Below are 22,657 nucleotides of genomic sequence, written 5' to 3'. Positions count from 1 at the left end.
AGGTTTCTGTTTCTGTTTTTTAAAATGATGTTATTTTTAAATACTTTTATTGTTAAAAATAATACAAGTACATTTTAAATCTCTACCCTTGATTTAATAGAGGAAATATTCAACCCAATTGAGTTTTGAATCACTAGTAATTTATTGTAATTGTTGAATTTTTTGCATTAACTTAAACGTTTCTCTTAACCAGTTGCAATTTTTTGTTAGGTTATTTGAAACCTCGTATTATAATAATTCGGTGACTATGAATAAGTATTACATTAGAAAAAATGCTGGAGTTCGATCATCTTGATCTGAGTGCTCCTTTAAAATTAAGACTGTGAATGTCCTGGATGGGATCCTTGACAGATTCTTCTACCTATTTTTCATTCACTCCAAAATGTGCCGTGCCAGTCATTGAGAATCATCACTAGGAGAGCCTAGTTATTCTCCATCCATTCCCAAAATAAATTCGCTACTTTCCCATAAAAATAAGGTTGTAAGTGATGGTTATGTGTCTAAGACATCCCACAACCCTGGTAGCAGAGGCCCGGTTTTACCTGATCTTTCTCAGGGAAGGGAGGAGCAAGCCTGGGTGAGGTCCTAGTGAAAGTGGGAAGCAGCTGGTTGCGTGATATGAGGAAGAGGTGGCTCTGCCACCAGTGGAACATTTGGCTTCCGTGGCAATAGTGGAAGAGGATCCTGGGCAGTAAGTGTCAGCCCAGAAAAGGTCTAAAGCAGAAAAACTTCATGAGTTCCAGAGCTGGCTGACAAGGGAGCAGTTATGTCTAAAAGTTCCATCTTATAGTTTTATGTTTTTGAAATAGCTGTAATACCCAAATTATTATGTCTGTATCAATAAATGGGGACCTGTCTATACTTGAAGTTAGTAACCAAGTCTGCTATGTATGTGAACTGTAATTTCTCTTAGATTCCTATTACTCTTATACCTATTCTTTAAAAGGGACTTCAGCAAATGATTAAAATGCTCTCTACCATGAAGAATTCCAGTTTTTTGTATTCCAAATGCTGGATGTACCAATATTGTTTGAGGAAATTTTATGTTAATGAATAGACCGTAATTGTGTCATCAGTGGCTCTAAAGTCACAAGTAAATTAGTTATGTAAAATCAGGTGTCAGATGTGGGTGGAATGAAATTTGTAGCTATAGAGCATGTGATTTTAACGATCCCAATTTTATTGGCTCTATAGTGCCCTTTTATTTTTCTTTTCTGTTTAGTCAGCACAAGCTGGCCTAGAACTGTCTCTGGACAGAAGCTGCTTTTCCTCAGACTATGTATGACAAGTGAAGCTCCAAACAAAACTTAGGATTTATTGCTTTAAAATGCCACAGCTCTGCAAACACATTACAGGTGCCACATCAACAGTAGTGGAGATCACAGCTCTTCTGGTAAACCCCATTCTGCAGGAAAGCATTGTGGAGGGAAAAAATAGAGATGCATGGTCTATTGTTGAGGTCACTTGTTTCCATTTAATCCAGAATCTGTTTGGCTCACAAAGCACTAATTGACATGTGATGAGCTTCCTGAATAGTCTGTGAAGACACAAGAATAAAAGGGATTGGTACCAATTGTGATAATGAGGCCAGTGTCCCTTTACCAATAAGCAGAAATGTCACACTATAAATGTGCACTTAGGGGATAATTCTGGTAACTACAATTAAAACTGTAATTTTAAAAGTTTTGTTTGATCTTTTTCAAAGAACAGATCTCCTTTCAATACAATTAGAATATTTATACCCCTCTTTCCCCAAAAACTCTGCCTGTGTATCTATCTTTAGAGCCCTCTGCTGGAAGCATGGAGTATATATATTCATTATACCCAAGATTTTGATATTTGGAGAAATATAATATAACTTCAAAACAATATGTAATGTCTTAGCAAAGCTTTGCATGTTTGCCCCGGTTCTGATAGAGTAACAGGTTCCCAGTAATTGAGGCATTTTTGTTGTTGTTCAGAATTTAAATGGTAACCAATGCGACTATATCATTTGATGAGATAACAGAATACCATTTACAAAAAATTGGTAATACCTGAAATGAAGAGAAACCTACTAATGAAATGCATGCATTAAAATGTATGAATAATCTGGAAGTATATCCATTTGTTTTTCTCTTTACCTACCTAATTCACTTATTTATTTACATTTCTACTTTATCCCGTGAAGGACTTTAGACTATGTAAATGCAAAGGGCTTACTTCTAGTGAATGGCCTTTTCAATGAAATTTGAAATTGAATGTTTCCTGCATGTGTTTCCTAAAAACCTACAGTCTGAGAACAAATGAAGTGTTGAAACTAAAGACAGCTCCTTTATGAAACTGGGTTTCTTTATGTTATTTGATTCCAAAATCAGTCTTAAGAAAGTCTAGGCAGTTGTTTGACAGGGTAGCCATAATGAATAGAGCACTCTTGTTTTCAGAAATGAGACAAGATTAAATAGCCACGCTAGTTGAAAAATCTCAGGGGTAAATCTTGAAAATCTTTAGCCTGTTTATTTTCAGTAAATCTTAAAACTCGGTATCCTGATTCACTGGTGTGAAACAATCCATGACTTGTGAAAAAAAATTCTACCCAATAAATCATAGCAATTTGGGATTAATTTAGAAAGCTCAAAAGCTCTGGTTTAAAATTGCACCTGGCTAGCAAATTGTGTACCTAATACACAATTTCCCACTAAAGTACTTTTGAAAATTGGCAAAACCTCACAGTCACAGAAAAATAGAACTGAGGTCTCTCTTCAGCAAGAATCTGCAAGCATTTTCTACTCTTGTTAAGAGTAATAGAGTATTAGTCCCACTTATATGAGGCCTACCTGAAATTAGGCAGGAAATCATTATCATCCTTCCCCTACCATCTTCCTGGTGGTTAAAAAAATTATATATATATATATACCAGTTAGAAAATTGGGCATTTATCCTTTACTGCATAGTCTCTGCTTTTTGCAGCACTATGATATTCTCCTCCACTCCCAGGAGGCCTTTCCACATCCGTCTGAAGACTGCGGGTCCTAGAAATACCTGGACAAAAAGTTGATGGGGATTAGTGAAACTGTGCTACAGCCTAGGAGGTGGATTCTCCATAAGCCCTCAGCAGGGATGGAGACAGGAGCTGCTGGGCTGCGGCGCTTCCTGGGACTGTGGTTTATCCTCATGCATTATCTGTGGTGTCGGACAGCAGGAGTTCATTCCACTGCAGCCGTTGCTAGACCCAGGAGTTTAACCAGCAATTGCAGACACCAAGTTCTCATCCACCCACTGACCCAAAAAGGAGATTCAGCCACCCAATTTGTGGACAGTGAGTGAAGCCAGTGGTGGTCCACACATCCTGTTTTCCTGCAAAATTCTTCCTCTGGTTTCATAGCACTTAAACAAATAATAACAAAATAACCGTATACCTATGGAAGAATACTGCAGATCAGTTTTCAGTCTGCAAACTCAGGGAAGAACACACCCTTGAAATTATTTGCTAGTGTCTTAGTCCATTCAGGCTGCTGAAACAAAATATCATAGACTGGGTGGCTTATAAACAACAGAAATGTATTTCTCACAGTCCAGGGTATGGAAAGTTCAAGATCAGGGTGCCAGCAGATTCAGTGTCTGGTGAGGGCCTGTTTCCTAGTTCATAGATGGCACCTTCTCACTCAATCCTCAAGTAGTGGAAGGGGCAAGGGGTTCCCCTTAGCCTCATTTATAAGGGCACTAATCCCTCCTCACAACCCGAACTCCTAATACGATCACCTTGGGGGTTAGAATTTCAACATATGAATTGGGACCAGGGGAAGCAACACAAACATTTTGACCACAGCAACTAGGAAAAACAGAAAAAGTTGGGAAAATTATGTTCTTAGTCTACAGAATGCAAGGTGGTAGACTATGAAAGCAGAGCAAGGAAGTCATAGTAGAGTCTGGGCTTAGATTACAAGGAAAAGTTTAGGAGATGGATGAGGTAAGGAACTATAAGAACAATTGAAAATGCAATGGCATAAAGTTGCACTTGACTGTAGGGAACAGAAGTGAGATCGTGAATATTCTTTTGTGTGTTGTGCAAGACTAACTTGAGGAGCTCTCTCAATGCAAAGAGGACAGAGCTGTAGCGATGAGGTGAGATGACATACTCGCAGAAAACAGAGAACTTAAGCATTATAGGTGTTCATTATAAAGAGAACTAGAAGAGGAGAAATTACCAAAAAACTGGGGGAAAATTTCCTAATCCAAAAAAGTTCTGACTATGCATATCAAAAGGACTTACCATGTTCTATTTAAGATTGGGAGAAAGAGGCTATAACTAGACATATCTGGGCAATATTTTTTAATGACAGGTACAATCTGTATATCGCCCAGGCTTCCCCATCTCATAAGTATAAATGGAAATGTATTATTCTTCAATAATTATTTATTGTTTAATAATAATGTACCCCTGCAGACTTGTGGCCCCACTGCCTTACTGCCTAGAGGCAGAACCTCAGCAGCACTTTCTAGGGTATTCTTTCCTGTGCCTCTGGGGAAGTTCCTGCTCCAGGTTTGGTCCTTGCCTGCACCTTTACCATAAGCCTTTTATTGAAGGCATACTAATAATTGAATAGTATTCCAACTCAGAGAATATTACTGGAGGCTACCAGACATGATGTCTTTCAGAGCCTAAAACCCAGTCCCAAGCCCAACATCAAGGAGACCCTTACAGGATCACCGCCCCCTTAGCGCATGGTCTGACTCCTGGTGGTCATGCCTGGCTTTCCTCCACTTCCCAGAAGTGCTCACCAACTTTCCTTAGTCTCCTTACAGGCTAAACCTCATGTCTTTTTTTTTTTTTTTTTCCTTTTTCCTTGAGACAGAATCTCGCTCCATTGCCCAGGCTGGGGTGCAGTGGGATGATCTTGGCTCACTGCAACCTCTACCTCCCAGTTTCAAGCGATTCTCTTGCCTCAGCCTCCCAAGTAGCTGGTATTACAGGCGCCTACCACCACACCTGGCTAATTTTTGTATTTTTAGTGGAGATGGGGTTTCACCATATTTGCCAGGCTAGTCTCGAACTCCTGACCTCAAGTGATCTGCCCTCCTTGGCCTCCCAAAGTGCTGGGATAAAAGGCGTGAGCCACCACGCCCGGCCCAAAACTCAAGTCTTAAAGGCCCCGGGTAAGGAAAAAGTTACCTCATCTCTTATGCTAAGAACTTTTCTTCAAGCCTTCCTTTTATATCCCACAGTCTGCCTCCCTGTAATGATGGACTGGAGCATATTTACTGTCTTCACAGAAGTCCATCCCAGCTACCATAAAGGATGGGCCTTTTCCTGTGATCTCAAAGGGACAACCTCATCAGAGTACGAGAGAGACAACTCGGAGATGTACACACACGTTCTTACATTGTCCTGTTCTAGATTATAGAGAGAGCAAACTCAAAACTCCCATTAAGTCCGGGTGGCTCAGTCTTCACATGCGAGCAATATCAGTTGTATCAGTTAGGTTGGAGCCTCACCTGTCCTTTCCTGCAAGACCTTGCTGCAAGACCTGCTTTCCATTAAGAAAGCGTCTCCCAAGCCTGTGTGCTGGGCGGGGGCAGGGGTGTCCGCCCTCGAATGACAGAAGTGGGAGGCTAACTTTCCTCTCCACATTTTTTTCAAGACATCGCTGCCTTTGCCCTGTGTAGATGATAATTGTCTTTCCATCCAAGTGCTTGCTGAATCTCCATGTTCTCGGGCGAGGTATCCTTATACACGTGGATAAAGGTTAAAAAAAATATCCATAAGCATCCAGGCAGGAGAATTTCTTTTTGACAAAGCAAATGTGATCCATCTCTACCTAGATTTCTTTAAAACACTCAATTCCAGAATGGAATAATATATAAAGTTGATCCGAGTTTTACCTAAGAAGGTAAACATCTTTTACCTAAGAAGTCAACACAAAGACATTTTCTGATATATAACAGCTATAAAAAGATTACACTCACATACCCATCTTTTAAACATACACACACACATACACACACACACACACACACAGCCACTATGCAAAGAAAAAACTGGAAGGAAACAAAAATATTTACGGTGACTGTGGGTGCTGACACTCAGTAATTTTTTATTCTTCTTTATATTTACCAAAATTTCCATAATGAAATGCACTATTTTAACCACTAAAAAGCTAAATAAGCATTGACAAAATTCCACATAAAGAACATCTGCAAAGGATAATACAGGAAAAGTTACAGAATTTCTGGAAGGGACAAAATGAACTTGGAACTCTGTTTCTCAGCTACCTTGCTGACCCTCGCTGTAGAAAATAGAGGGAAAAAAATGTGTGTTTTTATAAAGTGTCAGCTCTTGCTAAGTACCCTTTGCCCATGTTTCACATTTAAATGAGAGTACACGTGTCCAGTGAAAAAAACTAACCTCTAAAATATTGTTTTTAATCTTTTGAAAGTACGAGGACAATCAAAAAAGATTCCACACTTGTGTACCACTTTTTTTCTCTTCCCAACTTAGCATCTTCACCCTAGGTCTCTTCTTGGTTTGTTAATAGGTTGAGCAATATCATAATGTCATTTTCCATGGCCCAGAAGGAAGCTTGCAAGACTACATAGTACATCAGCTTGCACTCTGCCTGAAGGTATTGGTTACTTGTCTACCATCTCCTTTTCTTTGAAATTGGCAAGTGCGTAGAACTAATCACCCAATTTTCTTATCACAGCACAGACAAATGGCTGCGGGATTCTCCTGTGAAATAGTGAGAGCTGAAATAGATGCTGGTTTTTCCAAGGAACAGCTGCTAGATCTGTTCATCAGTAGCGGTAAGAACATTTCAGCAAATTGACTGTGATAACCTAAAGGCGTGCTCTTCAATGATGCCATTACAAGGAAATACTCTGTGTTGCTTGGGGATACATTTAAGATAACTTTAATTATTCAGCAGCTGTGGGATAAACACTTGCACAAATTATCTTCATGTGCATATTGTTGCATTTGTTGAGCATCCTGCATGTTTTTCTTCTTTTTGTTATCTTTTGTTGTGAATCATTAACTGTTGCTAACATACTGTCTTACTGGCACTAGTGGTATACCAAGGGAGGAGGTGGTAGGAGCAGTTCACCCTAGCTGGACTAGGTATCACATCTTTGATGCTGTTTAGAATTGCCCGAGCATGGTGGTGATACACAGCAGATCAATTTTTTAGTAAATTTGATTAGTCATAAATTCTCTACAACCAATACATCCCTTAGTGCTGCACCTGGGGCCAACCACTTTCTCTACCTCACTCTTGCTGTGCCGTTGACCGGCACTTAGTGAAATACATCACATGCACTAATTAACTCATTCAGTCTCCACAACAGCCCTATGCAAGTAGGTAGCATTATTTCTACTTTCAAAGGTGGGGAAAGGGTCACAGAAAGGTCCAGTAATTTGCCACAGCTATGTAGTAGCAGCACCAGGATCAAACATGTCTATTAATGTAATGTTATTAATGAGTTTTCAATCTTAGGCTCCAGGGTCTAGCACCCCAAGCTTCATCACAGGTGGAATTAGCATTACCCTGCATTGCATACTGTAGAATAGCATAACTAGTGACTCTGACACAAAACTGAAATGGACCAGGCTTTAGTCTCCTAGGGCTCAAAGCCACAGAGACCCCTGGGGAAGGGGCAAAGGAAGCAGTTGTAAGATTGGAGGATAGGTTGAAATGCAAATTCAAAATCTCTTTATTGGAGAGGGGTGTTTCTATATCTTGTGGCCAGGGCAAATGTAGCCCAGGCTTAGGACGATAGAAATTACCTGTGCTTTTTTTTTTTTTTTTTAAGACAGGGTCACTATGTCACCCACAGTAGAGAGTGCAGTAGCGTGATCTCAGCTCACTGCAGCCTTGATTTCTGGGGCACAAGCTAACCTTCCACCTCAGCCTCCTGAGTAGGTAGGACTACAGGCACGCGCCAGCGCTTCCAGCTAATTCGCGTGTGTGTATTTTTTGTAGAGAAAGAATGCGCCATGTTGTTCAGGCTGGTCTTGAACTCCGGAGCTCAAACAATCTGCCTACCTTGGGTCTCCCAAAGTGCCGGGATTACAGGCGTGAGCCACCGTGCCTAGCCAGCACTTTCTAAGGCAACAGATGAATAGATAAAGAAAATATGATACATTGACACGATGGAGCACTATTCGGCCATAAAAAAGAATGAGATCCTGTCATTTGCAACAACACGGGTGGAACTGGAGATCATTATGTTGCATGAAATAAGCCAGGCACAGAAAGACAAACATCACAGGTTCTTCATTGTTTGAGGGATCTGAAAATCAAAACAGTTGAATTCATGGAGATAGAGAGTAGAAGGATGGTTACCAGAGGCAGGGAAGGGTAGTGTGGGGTGTTGGGGGGTAGGTCAGGGTGGTGAATGGGTACTGGAAAAAATAGAAAAAATGAATGAGATCTATTGTTTGATAGTGACTATCGTCAGTACTAATTGTACCTATAGTCAGTAATAACTTCATTGTACATTGTAAAATAACTATAAGAATGTAATTGTATTGTTTATAACACAAAAGATAAATGCTTGAGGGGATAAATATGCCCCATTCTTCATGATGTGACTATTTCACATCGCATGCCTGTATCAAAACACCTTATATACACACAAATATATACACCTACTATGTAGCCACAATTTTTTTAAATTTTTTAAAAAAGAAATGAAATTAAGAGGCAGGTTTAGGGAAGCACTGAGGATTTCACTGAGGATACCACAAACCTAGAAGCACATTTTAGGGGCAGGAAAATTCCAGTAGAATCTGAATATCACTATACTACACAGGCCAGTCTTGGGCTAGAAATTAGTGACAGTTAGCTACAGAAAGCTGTTTTTTCTGATAATGTTACTAATCATAGCTAACATTTTTAAAGCTCTTACTCTGGTAGGCCCTATTCCTTTTTTTTTTTTTTCTTTTTTTTGAGACAGAGTCTCACTCTGTCACCAGGGCTGGAGTGCAGTGGCACCATCTCACTGCAGTTTCTGCCTCCCTGGTTCAAGCGATTCTCCTGCCTCAGCCTCCCAAGTAGCTGGGGCTCACCACCACACAAACAAATTTTTGTGTTTTTAGTAGAGATGGAGTTTCACCATGTAGGCCCTATTCTAAACGCTGCATTTATTAACTCACAACTTTCTAAGGCAGATACAATCCCATCCCTGATTTATAAACATGAAAACACTTGAGATAAAAGGTTAAGTGTCCTGCCCAAAGATCCCACGGAAGAACATAAAATGGAACTCAAATCCCAGCATTCCAGCTCCTAAGCCTGACCTTAATCACTACTGGCCTTAATGCCCCAGTGCCAAAATATGTTTTTTCCCTGTTGTCTAACAGAAGTCTCCTACAGTTTTTCAACTTTCAGTCTCGCTTCTTCTCAAAGTAAGAAGCTGAAGTATTTTGTGCTCACCCTGCGAGAGTAGATAGCAACCACAGACTGAATTCTGCTCTAAGCTTAGAGAGCTAAGAAAACTGGAGTGCAATGAACAGGATCATGAAGGATGCAAAGGTGACCAACTCAGCATTTCTAGATCTACGGTGGGCATCTTCTTAAAAAGAGCTCCTCTTCCTAATTTCCCAGTTTGGAGAGTGGCCCATGTCTCTTGGCTCCCACGCTGGAAACTCAGATTTCACTGGCAGGCTTGAAAACCTCAATGCCCCCAAGTATCAACAAGCCACAGGAAGAGTTGAAGCAGGCTGGGCGGGGCTGCAGGGAGAGGGAGGCATGCCCCCATCTCTAGGAGGGGCAGCAGCTCTCGGAACCAGCTGTTTGTTGCTGACAGAATTGTAGGTCCAGTGTCGTCAGGTCTTGTGACTTTTAGGAAGAAGCCAGAAATCCAGGTTTTTATGTAAAAACTTTGGGGTTTTGTTCTTTCAATATTGCTAACTATTCTAATTTTTAAAAGCAAATGAGAACCTCATGGAACCCCAGTTGCTCTCATTTGTGGGCCCCTCACCCTCGTCCCACAGTCCATGGTCACATCCTGCTAGTCAGGCTCAATCTGCTTTTTAAAATCCATTTCCATCAGCACCATCTTACTTTATGCCCCCCTTTCCTGAAACTCCTAGCTTTTACGTAAACAGTTTTCTGTCTCTTGTTTCTCCTCCCTGAACATTCTTCACAGGCCAGCAGACCTCTGATGAAAATCCCTGTGATTTCTGCCCCTCCCCATTCCACATCTCTCCATTGCCCAGTGCACCAGGTCGATGCTGCTCAAGGCCTTCTATTCTGGGGCATTCATCCACCCAGTTTGCTGATCTGACCCTTTTAACATAGATACCCATGCTCCAGCAGAATAGGAGGTTTCTTCCCTATGTATCCTTTGCTTTTCCACTCTGCATGTCTTTGCTCATGCTGCAGCTTCCACTAGAATTAAGGAGTAAACACGTAAACGCCTCTCATCCCACAGACACCATGGCTACCACGTGACTGGTGTGATGCAGAGTAGTCTGTTATACACTAGTGATTAAAATAGACACAGTCCCTGCCCTTCTGGAAACTGTAGAAAAAGCCTCTGTTGAAATACTTTAAGGACACCTCAAATGAAGCTTCTGTGATTCACTCCTTCTGGTAAACAGCAGTGGACTTTATTTATACTTCTGGGCCCCACCCAACTGTATGTCAAGGCAATGAGGGTATTATTTGGGGTTTTGCCTTGTCCCACACATGTTATATGATGAGCTCCTTGAAGGCTAGCACTTTAGCTTATTCTTCTCTTAGCTTGTATATAAATTGTCAATAATTATTTGCTGAAAGAATTGGTGAATTTTCTGATGCAATAGCATAGGCAAAGAAAAAGAATTCTTAGTTCAATTCAGGTGGCAACAAGTAGAAGAACTTGCTTCGAGTCAAGGTAGAAAGAAGTAAGATTAGAGAGACAGGCATTGATAAGGGATAGAGAGACAGACATTCATAAGGGAGTCATTGATGACTGGGCACAAAGAATAATTTGGATTTTAAAAAATGAAGTGTTTGAACAATAGACTAAGGACAAAAAAAAAACTACACTCTAGGTTCAAGAAGGAAGAGTAGGAAATGGTATGTTGTCTCCAAATGCGGAATAAAAATCCTTCTATACCCTTCATATCACATGACTGTGATTTGGTAAGGAGGCTGTGACTGCATATTATAATTGGGTCAAATATTCGTCAGTGCAAGGTATGGAATTGGGTTAGTAAGACAGATACTTTTTAAAATTGCAAATGATTGTAAGCAGTAAAGCAGAAAAGAAAATTCATACAGAAGGATTTTTATTCTGTATGTAGCTTAGTAACTTATCTTTCTTCACTTTTTAATAATAAAACTATGATACAAATACAAGGTTCATCTGCTAAGACCTTGACTGCAGTTGCCCAAGTTAGCAAGGTGAGCATTATCACTTCCTGTCTGCCTCACTCCCCGTATCTAGGCAGTCCCTAAGCTCTGTGGAATCTGCTTCCTCTGTCTCCTCCTCCTGCTCTCCATTTCCCCCTATCACCTATTATTTCTTGTTCAAGGCATTGTGGAGGCCTCATCATTAACCTTTTGTATTTCCTCTGGTCTCACTCCCTCCATGGGCCCTCCATAAAGTATCTGGGGGCTCACTGGAGGATACAAAACCATTCAGACAGTTCCCTGCTGGTATACTCCCAAGGCTCCAGAACGAAAGCTAAAGCTCTCAGAATCTACATCAGGAACATTGTTGACTGGCCTCTCATCCTTGCCCTGCCACAGTTCACCCTCATATCCTAAAACCCACTCTCCCTCCACTGCCATCCTCTCAATAGGACCCATGCTGTGGGCTGGAGGCTGATGAAGACATAGAGGAGAATTAGAATCAATAAGGACACCAGAGACTTCAGAGCAGTGCAGGGGAACTCCTGCGAGCCAGAGGGAAGGATCCATTGACAGGCGTGTCGTCAGTTCTTTCACTGTGCGGAAAGCATGCAGCAGGGAATGATCCTTCAGTCAAGGGGCGATGGATGAGGCCACAGACTAGAGAAGTCAGAGATCTGGATGGAGGAAAGGAGTTTTTAGGCTGTTCCATTCAAGCATTTAGAATAATGAGCATATAGGGATTATCTACCAGCTACTCTCTTTTTTCACCAAGGAATTAAAGTGGTCAAATGATAAGTACCACGACTGAATAGTACACTGATTCCTGAGGTATTCTACACGTACTCCTGATGGTTAACCTTATTTTCTCTAAAGAGAGAGCCTTAAACTATGTGGATTGAACGGGGTGAGAATGCTGAAGTTATCTTCCACTGAGCACAGCACACATTGCCTTGTGTGTTCCTCTCTACAACGCTGTAGAAGAAAGCCAGGGAACAGTCACAGAAAAGAGTTAAAGAAGGGTGTGAACAAAAAGGACAGAAATGAAGAGTAGCAAAAGTGTTTTAAATAATTGGCTTTAAGAATCTAAAACTTAAGTGGAGATTAAAACGGTGCCAATGAAGAAAATAATAGAGAACAAAAGACCATTTCAAAGAAAATGACACAGCACTAATTCTAGCATAAATTGCTTTGTGTTTATTTTAAAATAACATTTCCTTCTCATATTCCCTTTCTTGAGAGAGGGTCACGTCATATGACTCTGTTATTTGGTAAGGAGGCTGTGAATGCATATTCGAATTAGGTCAAATTTCTCCTCAGTATAAAGTATGGACTTGGGTTAGCAAGATGATACTTTTTGAAATTACAGTGACTGTAAACAGTAAAACAGAAAAAAATTAAAGACTAGAAGGGTATTTTAAAGTAATACTTGGAATTTTTCAAGGGAACTTTCCTTTGTAAAAGTCATGAGGATAGGATTGCTGTAATAACAGTAGGAGACTATGACAATTGGAGTATCGAGAAATGAGTTTACCTCCTTGGACCCTGCATCCCTGGAGACTCTTTAAAGACTTGTCCTGTGCTTCCCACTGGGATTCTCAGAACATCGTTCCCCCAGAGCCGGGGTTTAAGGGCACGTGGAAAAGAGGGGCTGTTTTCTATCCTCAAAGGGGAGATTATAGACTTGGAGTCAGTCACCTAAGACACAAAGCAGTTTGGGTTTAGAAATGCGATACGCTAATTATTTTTAAACTGGTAAGTTTGGCTGCAGAATTCACTCTCCGGGACTTTTAATATAAGGATGTACAAAACTGGGATGTAGCCCTGAGCCTCACAAAGACAGTGTCCAGTTAAAATTACCGACCTGCAGGAGAGGAGCAGGGCTGAGAGAGACTATAAAGTTGGAAGAAAACGGTCAAAAAGAGCAGACTGGTTTCAGAAATAGTGTTTTGAAGTAGCACAAAGCAAAGGGAATTCAAATGGCTGACTTTTGGGCCATAGGTAGAAAGAACCCTGCAGCTGTAACATGGGGTGTGTGGCCCTCTCTCACCCCTCTGTAAGCCCTGATCAGAGACTGGGTAATCCTTGAAACTGCGGTCAGTTCCTGCTTCTGTGGCTGGTTAATATTTTAGACCTGAAATTATGCAGAATAACCTGAACTAGACACATACTATTTCTCAACTAAAATGAAATTCACCTTTGCCCCACCTGGACTAAGGATGTTGAACTTAAGTGGTCAGATGGAAAAGTGGTACTAATGAAAAACTGAGGCGATGAGGCAAGCGAATGAAGACAAAGCTTTTCCCCAGAGAAACTTGTGCTGTTTGACCCTTGATTGCTACTTCGTGGGAGACCAAGACAGAGATGAAGTGGAAAGATAACGCAGCGGTTATGTATAGCAACCCTTCCTCCTTTTTGTCTAGGGCACAAGCTGTCCATTGAATGTGAGATGTATTAGGTCATTAGCAATACAGTCTTTGCTTGTGGACCCAGGAGAATGAGCGTATTGCCTCTTTCCAGGAGACCCCAGCATGCCTGAAAAGTCATTTATTTTATCTCCAGCATGGATCCTTCCTCGATGCCCTCACCCTCATGCCCCACCGCCTGCTGGGCATCAGAGAATGCATTAAACACATCAAGCCTGAAGCATAACCCATCACCACCACCTCCTCCCCAAGTACGTGCGTGGTCATCTGCTCTCTGCCTCCCTTAACCGCTCACCCTCTTCTCTGGTGGAAACCTCAGAGTTGTCTCCAGTATTTCCTCTCTGCCCCCTCTCAGTAAGTCAACCACTGAGATGTACTGATTCGGTCTTAAAATGCCTTTTCATTCTGTGCCTTGGTCCTGAATGAGGCTCCCATCATCTCTTTCCTTTACCATAGCAGTAAGAGTCTAGGTGGTGTGTTCTGTTTGTTTCCTCATCGGCCAATTCTCTGCACCATCGAGGATCTCAGAGCAGGAGTCAAATCCTGTTTATCCCCCTAAAGACTTCCACTGATTCCCAGAACCGGCAGCTCCCTCCCAAGAAGACATTCAGGGTCTTCGACTTTTCATGTTTGGCTTCGTCCTGAGGCTTCCTATCAGCAAAGCTCACCCCTGATTGCACGTTCTAGTCACTAGGGAGCTTTTACGAAATGCCAATGTCCCAGGTCCAGCACAGGGCAATTAAATCAGAATCACTGAGAATCACTGGGGATGGGTCCAGCGATTTATGCAGCTCAGGATGAAAATGCAGACTGCCTTCTGCAGCTGTGACTGCTGGGCCCCCTGCCACTCCTGTGGCTCCATCCCAAGTTCCCAGTCCTGGCCCAACTTGCCATATGGATCAGCTTTGAGCTCACCATGATGTTGCTTTTGTAACTATTCTGACCTTGATTTGATACCCTATTCCCTTCTAGAATTGAGTCCTGCCCAGCCTCCATTCTTCAGCCAGTGCCATTTCTTAAACTTAGTTTAAAATGCTGGCCAGGTGTGGTGGCTCACCCCTGTAATCCCAGCACTTTGGGAGGGTGAGGCGGGTGGATCACAAGGTCAGGACTTTGAGACCAGCCTGACCAACATGGTGACTCCCCATCCCTATTAAAAATACAAAAAAAAAAAAAAAAAAATTAGCCAGGCATGGTGGTGTGTACCTGTAATCTCAGCTACTTGGGAGGCTGAGGCGGGAGAATCACTTGAACCCAGGAGGTGGAGGTTGCAGTGAGCCGAGATCATGCCACTGCACTCCAGCCTGGGTGACAGAGCGAGACTCCGTCTCAAAAAAATAAGTAAAATGCTACACACCCCCAGTTAGAATGAGTCACTTCCGGCATGCCATAGCACTCAGCATGCAGTACCTGTAGCAAAGAGGCATTGGATAAACATTTGTTGAAATGCAAGGAAATAGTCCTTCCTTCAGATACATTCTGGCTGGCTGCAGCAGCTTCAGAGCCACTTAAACTGGCAACGCACTTAACACAAATCAGGGAAAAACTGGAGACCTTCAGTCCTCAGTTACAGAAAACCAGATACATAAACCATCAATCCTGTGTGTTTTTTTAATCACTGAATTAAAAATGTTTGTTAGTTTTCCGTTGTCGTTTTAACCAACTACGGATTTCTCATATTTCCACAATACATCTATTTCTGAAATAATATTTGAACCCAAAGAAACATAGAATTTTAACATTCTTTACCGAACAGCTGTGTTGAAAGTGATCTGACACACACTAGATGCTAGTGTTAACGGCCCTCCACAAGTACAACTAGATTGAGAGGTAGCTGTGATTGTTTCTAGCCTTCTAGTTTTTAAATTTTCATAGCATCCAGAAAAGCCATTTCCGTCTGAGAAGAGATTCATCTACAATGTTCAAGGAGCTCTTTTGAAAATGAAAATGCATTGTGTCTATAGTAACAAGAAGGAATTGAGAATATGCTATCATGAATATTTGTAAAAAGTCGACTATTTGGTAATGTTACTCTCAAGTATCTTAAACTGGTCTCTTTTCAAGGTTGATTTGACTAAAACTATGGCGTCTTAGAATCTTCAAGAAACTAAAGTGATTTTATTTTGTAATTGATTAGTATATGGGAAGTTCCATATATAACACATTTTAACTAAAATATTAATAGTTTTTGCTAGTAGGTGCCAGGTACTGTTTTAAGTATGTTTTGTGCCCTTATTCATTTCCTATATATAATATTAATTTTTCATTTACTTTTCCAACTTTCATTTTGGGTTGACACGAAGTCAGCCATTCCTATTCTGAGTGAAAGGAATGGGAAAATATGAGTCAGAAGTCCTGGATTTTACTCCTCCCTTACCGTTGTTTCTGAGACCACAGTCAAATTACTTCAACCTCTCTGAGATCTGGAAAATGGAGAGAGGGATTTACTTATCTCTCTGAAGTCCTACTTTTTTTTTTTTTTTTTTTTTTTGAGACAGAGTCTTGCTCTGTTGCCCAGGTGGCAGTTCAGTGGTGCAATCACAACTCACTATAGCCTCAACTTCCTGGGCTCAAGTGATCCTCTCACCTCAGCCTCCCAAGTAGCTGGGAATACAGGCGCCCACCACCATATCTGTGTAATTTTTTGTATTTTTTTGTAGAGGCAAGGTTTCACCATGTTGCCCAGGCTGGCCTCGAACTCCTGGGCTCAAGTGATCTGCCCACCTCGGCCTCCCAAAGTGCTGGGATTACCAGCATGAGCCACCACCTGTCTACATAATTTTATGAACATTTTACATATGCATAATTTAAAGGGCTTTTAGCCTTTTGTATTATGAAATAGATATACTAAAATACATACTACTTATGTTTACAGATTAATTAATAATTTAAAATAAAATAACCATGTAACTACTGACTAGGTCAAGAAGTAAAATATTCTCAGCTCTCAGAATGTGACTGTGTGGTCCATCCCTCTTATCACAAACCCTTCCCTTTGGGAATAACCACTACTCTTTCATGATAATCATTTCTTAGCTTTTCTTTATAGTTTTACTACCTGCGTATGAATACCTAAATTATAGATTTAGTGTTGCCTGTTTTGAACTTTACATGATGAAAACACATTGTATATAATCTTTTGTGATTTGCTGCTTAATATATTGTTTGTGAGTCTTCCATGTTGTGCAGGTTGTCATTTGTTCGCTTTCTATTTGTTGTATGAACATACTCTTATTTATTCATTTATTCTATTGTTGATGGATAGGGGGTTGATTCCATTTGAGACTTGTTATAGAACAAGGAATGTTGGATCATTGTGTTCAAACATATCAAATATTACCAAACAGTTTTCCAGAGTTATTCACTCCCCAAGCAATTTAAGAACATTTCCATTATACCACATCTTTGCTAATGCTTTATAACTTCAGACTTTTTAGTTTTGCCAATTTGTATAAATTTTTGTCAAAAGCGTGAATCACTGAATTTCCTTTTTTATTATAGCTTGTCTGATTCCAGTGAAACAATCTCCCAGTAAGAAGAAAATCATCATCATTTTAGAGAATTTGGAAAAATCTTCATTGTCTGAGTTATTGAGGGACTTTTTGGCACCTCTTGAAAATCGCAGCACTGAAAGCCCCTGCACTTTCCAAAAAGGTAATGCTGATAGAGGGACCATGCTGAGAAGCAAGCTTCCGTACTATTCTAATCTTTCTGTTTCTCAGAGTACCAGTTATCCTTCATGTTCTTTAAGTTATTTTCATTTGAATTGGTCCCATAACATAACTCACTGAGGATGGGCCATTGCTTTTGGTTTGTTTCAGGAAATGGAATGTCCGAATGTTATTACTTTCATGAGAACTGCTTTCTGATGGGAACCATCGCCAAGGCCTGTCTCCAGGGCTCCGACTTGCTGGTGCAGCAGCATTTCCGCTGGGTGCAGCTGCGGTGGGATGGCGAGCCCATGCAAGGACTGCTGCAGAGGTTCTTACGAAGGAAAGTCGTGAATAAGGTAACAAACAGCAACTGCAGCCCATTGCCAGGAGAGCAGGGGTTTTAGTCGTCAGGAGATCTCGGCTTGAGTTCCACCACTTACTAACTATGCAGCCTTGGGCAAGTACAGTTTTTTTTTGACATTGAAGGGCCAAATAACGTAATGAATGTGAAACCCATAACAATTTCTGCACTGCATTAAGTACGAGAAAAAGCAAATCAGTTTTACCATTGTTATCAGCGGTTCTCAAGGAATCTCACCAAGTTCTAAATGCTGTAAAAGGCTTAGTTAGAAAATTAATCACTCTTCTTAAGGAAAACTTCCTGTTTTCTTGAGGCCTTCAAAACATACACCCCTGTGGGCACATTTTACAATAGGCCTGTTATACTACGCTATGGTAAATATTAAAAAGCCACATGAATAAGTAGAATTCTATATCTTTTGACACATTTTCAAGAGTAATAATAACTTTTAGTGACTTTCACAGAATAACAAAATAAGTATTCTATATTCTCCCAAATGATAAAAATAATTGAGAATTGACCAAATCGAACACATCATTATTTAATATTTTTAAAGTGGGCCAGTAGCTGAGTGTCAAGGTAGATTAGCAATAATAGAGCTTGATTTAGTAAGATTTTCTCATTTAATCCTGCACAATGGGCCACATTTGAAGGACAGTATTGTCACTGCATTATTGCAATATTTTAAGCTGCTAAAAACAGAACACCCCAACTGTTAGCTGTTTCACAGAAAGGATTTTCACCCTCGTATAACCAGATGTCTTGTGGTAGGTGTCCAACATCGCAGGTCCCAGGTCCAGGGGAGTCTGTTGACCCTCCCCTCAAGACTGCAGTGTGCCCAAAAGGCTGCAGACACTGTGCCCTTGTGAAAACACGTTCAAGGGCAGGAAGCGGGCTGCAGCGAAGGATAGAGAGCTTCGGCTTCCTCAGTCTCCTCATCAGGGAGGAAAGCACTTTTCCAGAAACATAAGACTTCTCTTTAATGTTTCATCCCAGACCATGGCCAAACCTGCTTTTCCAAGATTGAAGCTCTCCACCAAATGCTTGAACAAATTTCTGCGTCTATTATGTTAGAGTGTGTGCAGGCATGTGTGCTGGGGCGGGGGAGATAGTGGTGGGGAGAAGTGTGGGGCGAGAATGGCTTTTGGGAATTCATTAAACAGCGTCTGCCACTGGTAATTAGAATTAATATCTGAAATTCCTAATTTAATGAGAGAAATCTACCCCATGTTATATTTAAATCAGTTACTTGGTCATAAATATATGCTTTTGGGCAAAGCCCAGCCACTGTATGATCTCAACAAGAAGGAAGAATGGTGAGGTAAAAACTGTAGCTTTTCAAATTGCCGATACTTCCATTAACTTTATCACTGTCAATATTTAAATCTCATTACCAAAGATAATTCACATAAATAATCAGAAAAGATACCAGTTCTATTATGTGGGATTGGCACTATTTCAGGTAAAGTATACCTCCCTCCCCCTGGCTCTCTGATAAAAATTTTTTTAACTTATTTTGAAAGGAAAGTTCCAAGCTTCAGGTTCACTCTCTTTTCCATTGCATTTGAGAGTGGGGAGTGCTGCAAAGAATAGAAAGTGGAAAAAAGGAAATGCCTTTCCTTTACCAATAAGCACTTCAAATAGCTGAATAGAACGGTCCCTGGGGTGTGTGTACAAGGGAATGGATGACTCCTGCAAAACATCAGGAATCTTGTAATGTCACAGAACCTCATCTTTGTGGACACTTACAGCACGCTGGTAATTGATCACAGTTTCTTCTTCTAGTTCCTTGGAGAGAGACAAGAAAATCGACCTCTCGGGACAATACTAGGCTTTCTACTAGTATTTAATAAAAAACAATTATTCCCTTTTTAGTAGGAAATATTAAACTATCATTAATTATACAATACATGATCTCAGAATTGTTGCTTAAAAAATATCAAAGAGTTATATAATGATCATTCCTCTTTTGAAGAGAAGGAAAATTGTAACAAATCCCAAAGCCTCAGATAATACAGTGATATCAATTTAATAGAGCTGCTGGTATCACAGAATCAATTTTTTTGTTTTTCCTTGGCCACATTATTTCCTTCATGTAGGACATACCAATGTTCACAGTTGTCCTCTGTGTTAATGTCATAATTACTTGGTAAAGCAAAGATTTATGTGAATCTTCTTTCTTATAAAATACAAAGTTAGTTTCTGTGCCTGGTTTCTAATCAAGGGATATTTCTCCTAAAAGTAAATAAATATTTATTTTTGTGTGAACCCTCCATACCACCAAAAAGAGATTTGATTTTTATAAAATATAATTCTAAAAAGAATTACTCCCTTTAGGTCATGTGTGTTATATGGTGTTATTTAAAATGTGCAAATTTGAAATTTTGGAAAAATGTATTTATGCTGAAAGAGCTCTGTACATTTTGGTGACATTAGCATTTTATCTGACACCTTACTTTTAGTAAAATAAAATTGTTTTTCATTACCATTAATACCAGGTGAACATCCTACAAATCCAGATACAGCATCTCGTCACTTACCCAGAATATGAAATATTTCATGTCATTCTTATTAACACTTAACTACTTGTAATACTTGGTGAGGTACTATATATACATGTAAATAATGTTTCTTCCAGAATTCATGTTTTAAAATTCATCCAGCTTTCTCCTTTGTCTGCGTACCCCTCTATTCTGTGTTCAGTTCATGTCATCAGCTACAGATCTATATAATGCAGTCTATCTGACACTGCACACATAACAAACTCAACATGTCCTGTCCCCAAACCTAACTCCGGGCTTCCCCCGCCGACTTCCTTTTTTGTTATCAGTCATCCAGACTTAGAACTTCTCAGCCTGTTCCTCCTGTGGGTCAGTCATAGCGTTTTCTAAATCCTCACTTTGTGGCACACCAAGGAAGATCCAGTACTAAGATTGAAAGGACATATAGCCATGCAAACTGATCATCAAAACACAGTGTGATAAGTGCATCAGAACAGTGTTAGCTGGTTATTCTGTAAACATTTGCCCCTGGCCTGGGGACTGTGGGACAAGATAAGGCTCCTCTCACCCTCAGAGAGCTAGTGTTCTCATGGAAAGACAGACCTTCAAAAAGAAACGATCTTTGTAGGAATTGGGACCTTGGAGGACAGTTTTTATTCAGGAGGCATTATTCAAGTGCTATTTTAAAAAATGTATTCAGTGTGTTAAAGTTGTACATCCAAATACCCGGCTTTCCCTCAGGCATTTAAGTTAATTGTATAACTTTATCTTTCTATGTATAAATGTAGCAAAATTTAACAATCACCTTTGAAGGGACTCTTATAGCTTAATTACATTTCTTTAAATAGTTTGGTCTTTAAAACTTTAATATATTTTATTTCTCTTTATAAAAATTTCTACTGTCTGAAAAATCTTCCCAAGTACTTAACTCTTATAAAACCAGAAAATTAAATTTATAAATCCAGTGGCTCAAATGTTCTCTTAATTCTTGTACCATTTACATAAACTTAATAAAATTCTCTTACCCCTTCTTAAGGTCACAACCCTAAATCAGTAACTCAGTTACCATTTGAAACTGGACATGAAGATATTCTAATCTATGAAATTCCTGTAAACATTTCAAGTATTTAAAAACATCCAATATATGATTCTCTCATCCTAACCCATAACATGTTTGATTATATTTAATTCTGAATATTGATGAAGACAAAAATATACCTCCTGCCCCCATGCCCCCCAATTTTTTCCATCTCAGGAAACCTGGGTTCTCTTTCCATGAAAATTCAGGGTTATTTTCTTGGCTGGCCAAGTCTGTGTATTGGCCAGGCTTGTTGAGGACTTGTGATCTGGCCTTAGGCTTTCCTCAGTAACAGGAAAATAATCAGTAGAGTCCCGCTAATAGTCACTGTGTGCAAGTATCTAAGTCCATGCCTTCCAAGTGGGGTAGATTCAGTTTACACATTACCTAGTTCTCAGCTTTTATTTGAATCTGTAACCTTTACCCATGCTATTTCACCACTGGACTGGATTCAACTATTTAAGCCTTGTCTCTTCTTGAGTGGCAGGGCCACAAATCTGATAAATGACATCAGATTAAACTCTGTGTTCCCTGTTCTGATTCTGTCCGACTTCATGGGTACAACACTCAAATCATGCTAATTAAACAGGTGGCTAATACGTGCTGTGAAAGAAACAGGTAAAGTACCACTATAGAAACTCGGGCGGAAGTGGGAAGAGTACTTATTTTAGGAATTTGGGGTGGAGGCCTCTCTATCTGTGGTCACATTGAAGGATCTGCAGGTCACGCTAATTTGTTATCTAAAGGAAGAAGAGTTTGCTGAGAATAGGGAGGTAGGGGTCTGGGCAGAAGGAGCAGCACTTGCAACACATCCCAGGCCTAAGGAGGAGGAGGTTGGCATGTGGAAAAACTCAAGGACAACTATGTGGCTGTGAAGTCATTCGTTCAGGGGACTTGCTAGGTGGGGGATCAGATCCAGCACCTTGAATTAGTAACAGGTACATAGACTGTTTACTTGTAGAAGTCTGTCATTTATTCATCCCTTTTGTTATCTGCAAATATCAGCATCCATTTTGACTGCTCCTGCACAGTTCCTTCCCTCTTCCATATTTGGGACACTCTTCCCACCTCCCCTCACCAATCCCGTGTCCCGGACATCCTGTGGGAGACCCAGCTGAAGTCCCACCTCTTCCATTTGTCTTTCCTGACCGTGCTGTATTTAGTCAGTTCTCCTTTCGAATTACCATAGCAGCTTGTGTCTGTCTGTACTTCAAGACTGCCAGTCCAGAAGAGATCTGAGAGATAAAGGGCCTGGCTCAATTTCCTCCTTTTTCCAGCTGGTAAAATTCAAAAGAAAAAAAAAGGCAGGTGGCTTCCTTC

At 40.4% G+C, this 22,657-nt stretch overlaps 1 protein-coding gene across 6 annotated transcripts in view; it reads left to right on the top strand.

Moving 5' to 3' along the window:
• Nucleotides 1–22,657, top strand: part of CTTNBP2 (cortactin binding protein 2) — a 163,211-nt gene that overhangs the window by 121,460 nt on the left and 19,094 nt on the right. For all 6 annotated transcript variants that reach the window (XM_007982696.3, XM_073009300.1, XM_038004441.2 and 3 more), the window contains 4 exons: nucleotides 6,516–6,602; nucleotides 6,684–6,783; nucleotides 17,246–17,398; nucleotides 17,566–17,753. In XM_007982696.3, the coding sequence (XP_007980887.1) occupies nucleotides 6,516–6,602; nucleotides 6,684–6,783; nucleotides 17,246–17,398; nucleotides 17,566–17,753 (528 nt within the window). The remainder of the gene's footprint in view (nucleotides 1–6,515; nucleotides 6,603–6,683; nucleotides 6,784–17,245; nucleotides 17,399–17,565; nucleotides 17,754–22,657) is intronic.

This window comes from Chlorocebus sabaeus, chromosome 21, assembly GCF_047675955.1.
Source record: "Chlorocebus sabaeus isolate Y175 chromosome 21, mChlSab1.0.hap1, whole genome shotgun sequence".
NCBI classification, from domain to species: domain Eukaryota; kingdom Metazoa; phylum Chordata; class Mammalia; order Primates; family Cercopithecidae; genus Chlorocebus; species Chlorocebus sabaeus.
Note: the sequence above shows the minus strand (reverse complement) of the source record. Positions and strands in the feature narration are given on the sequence as shown.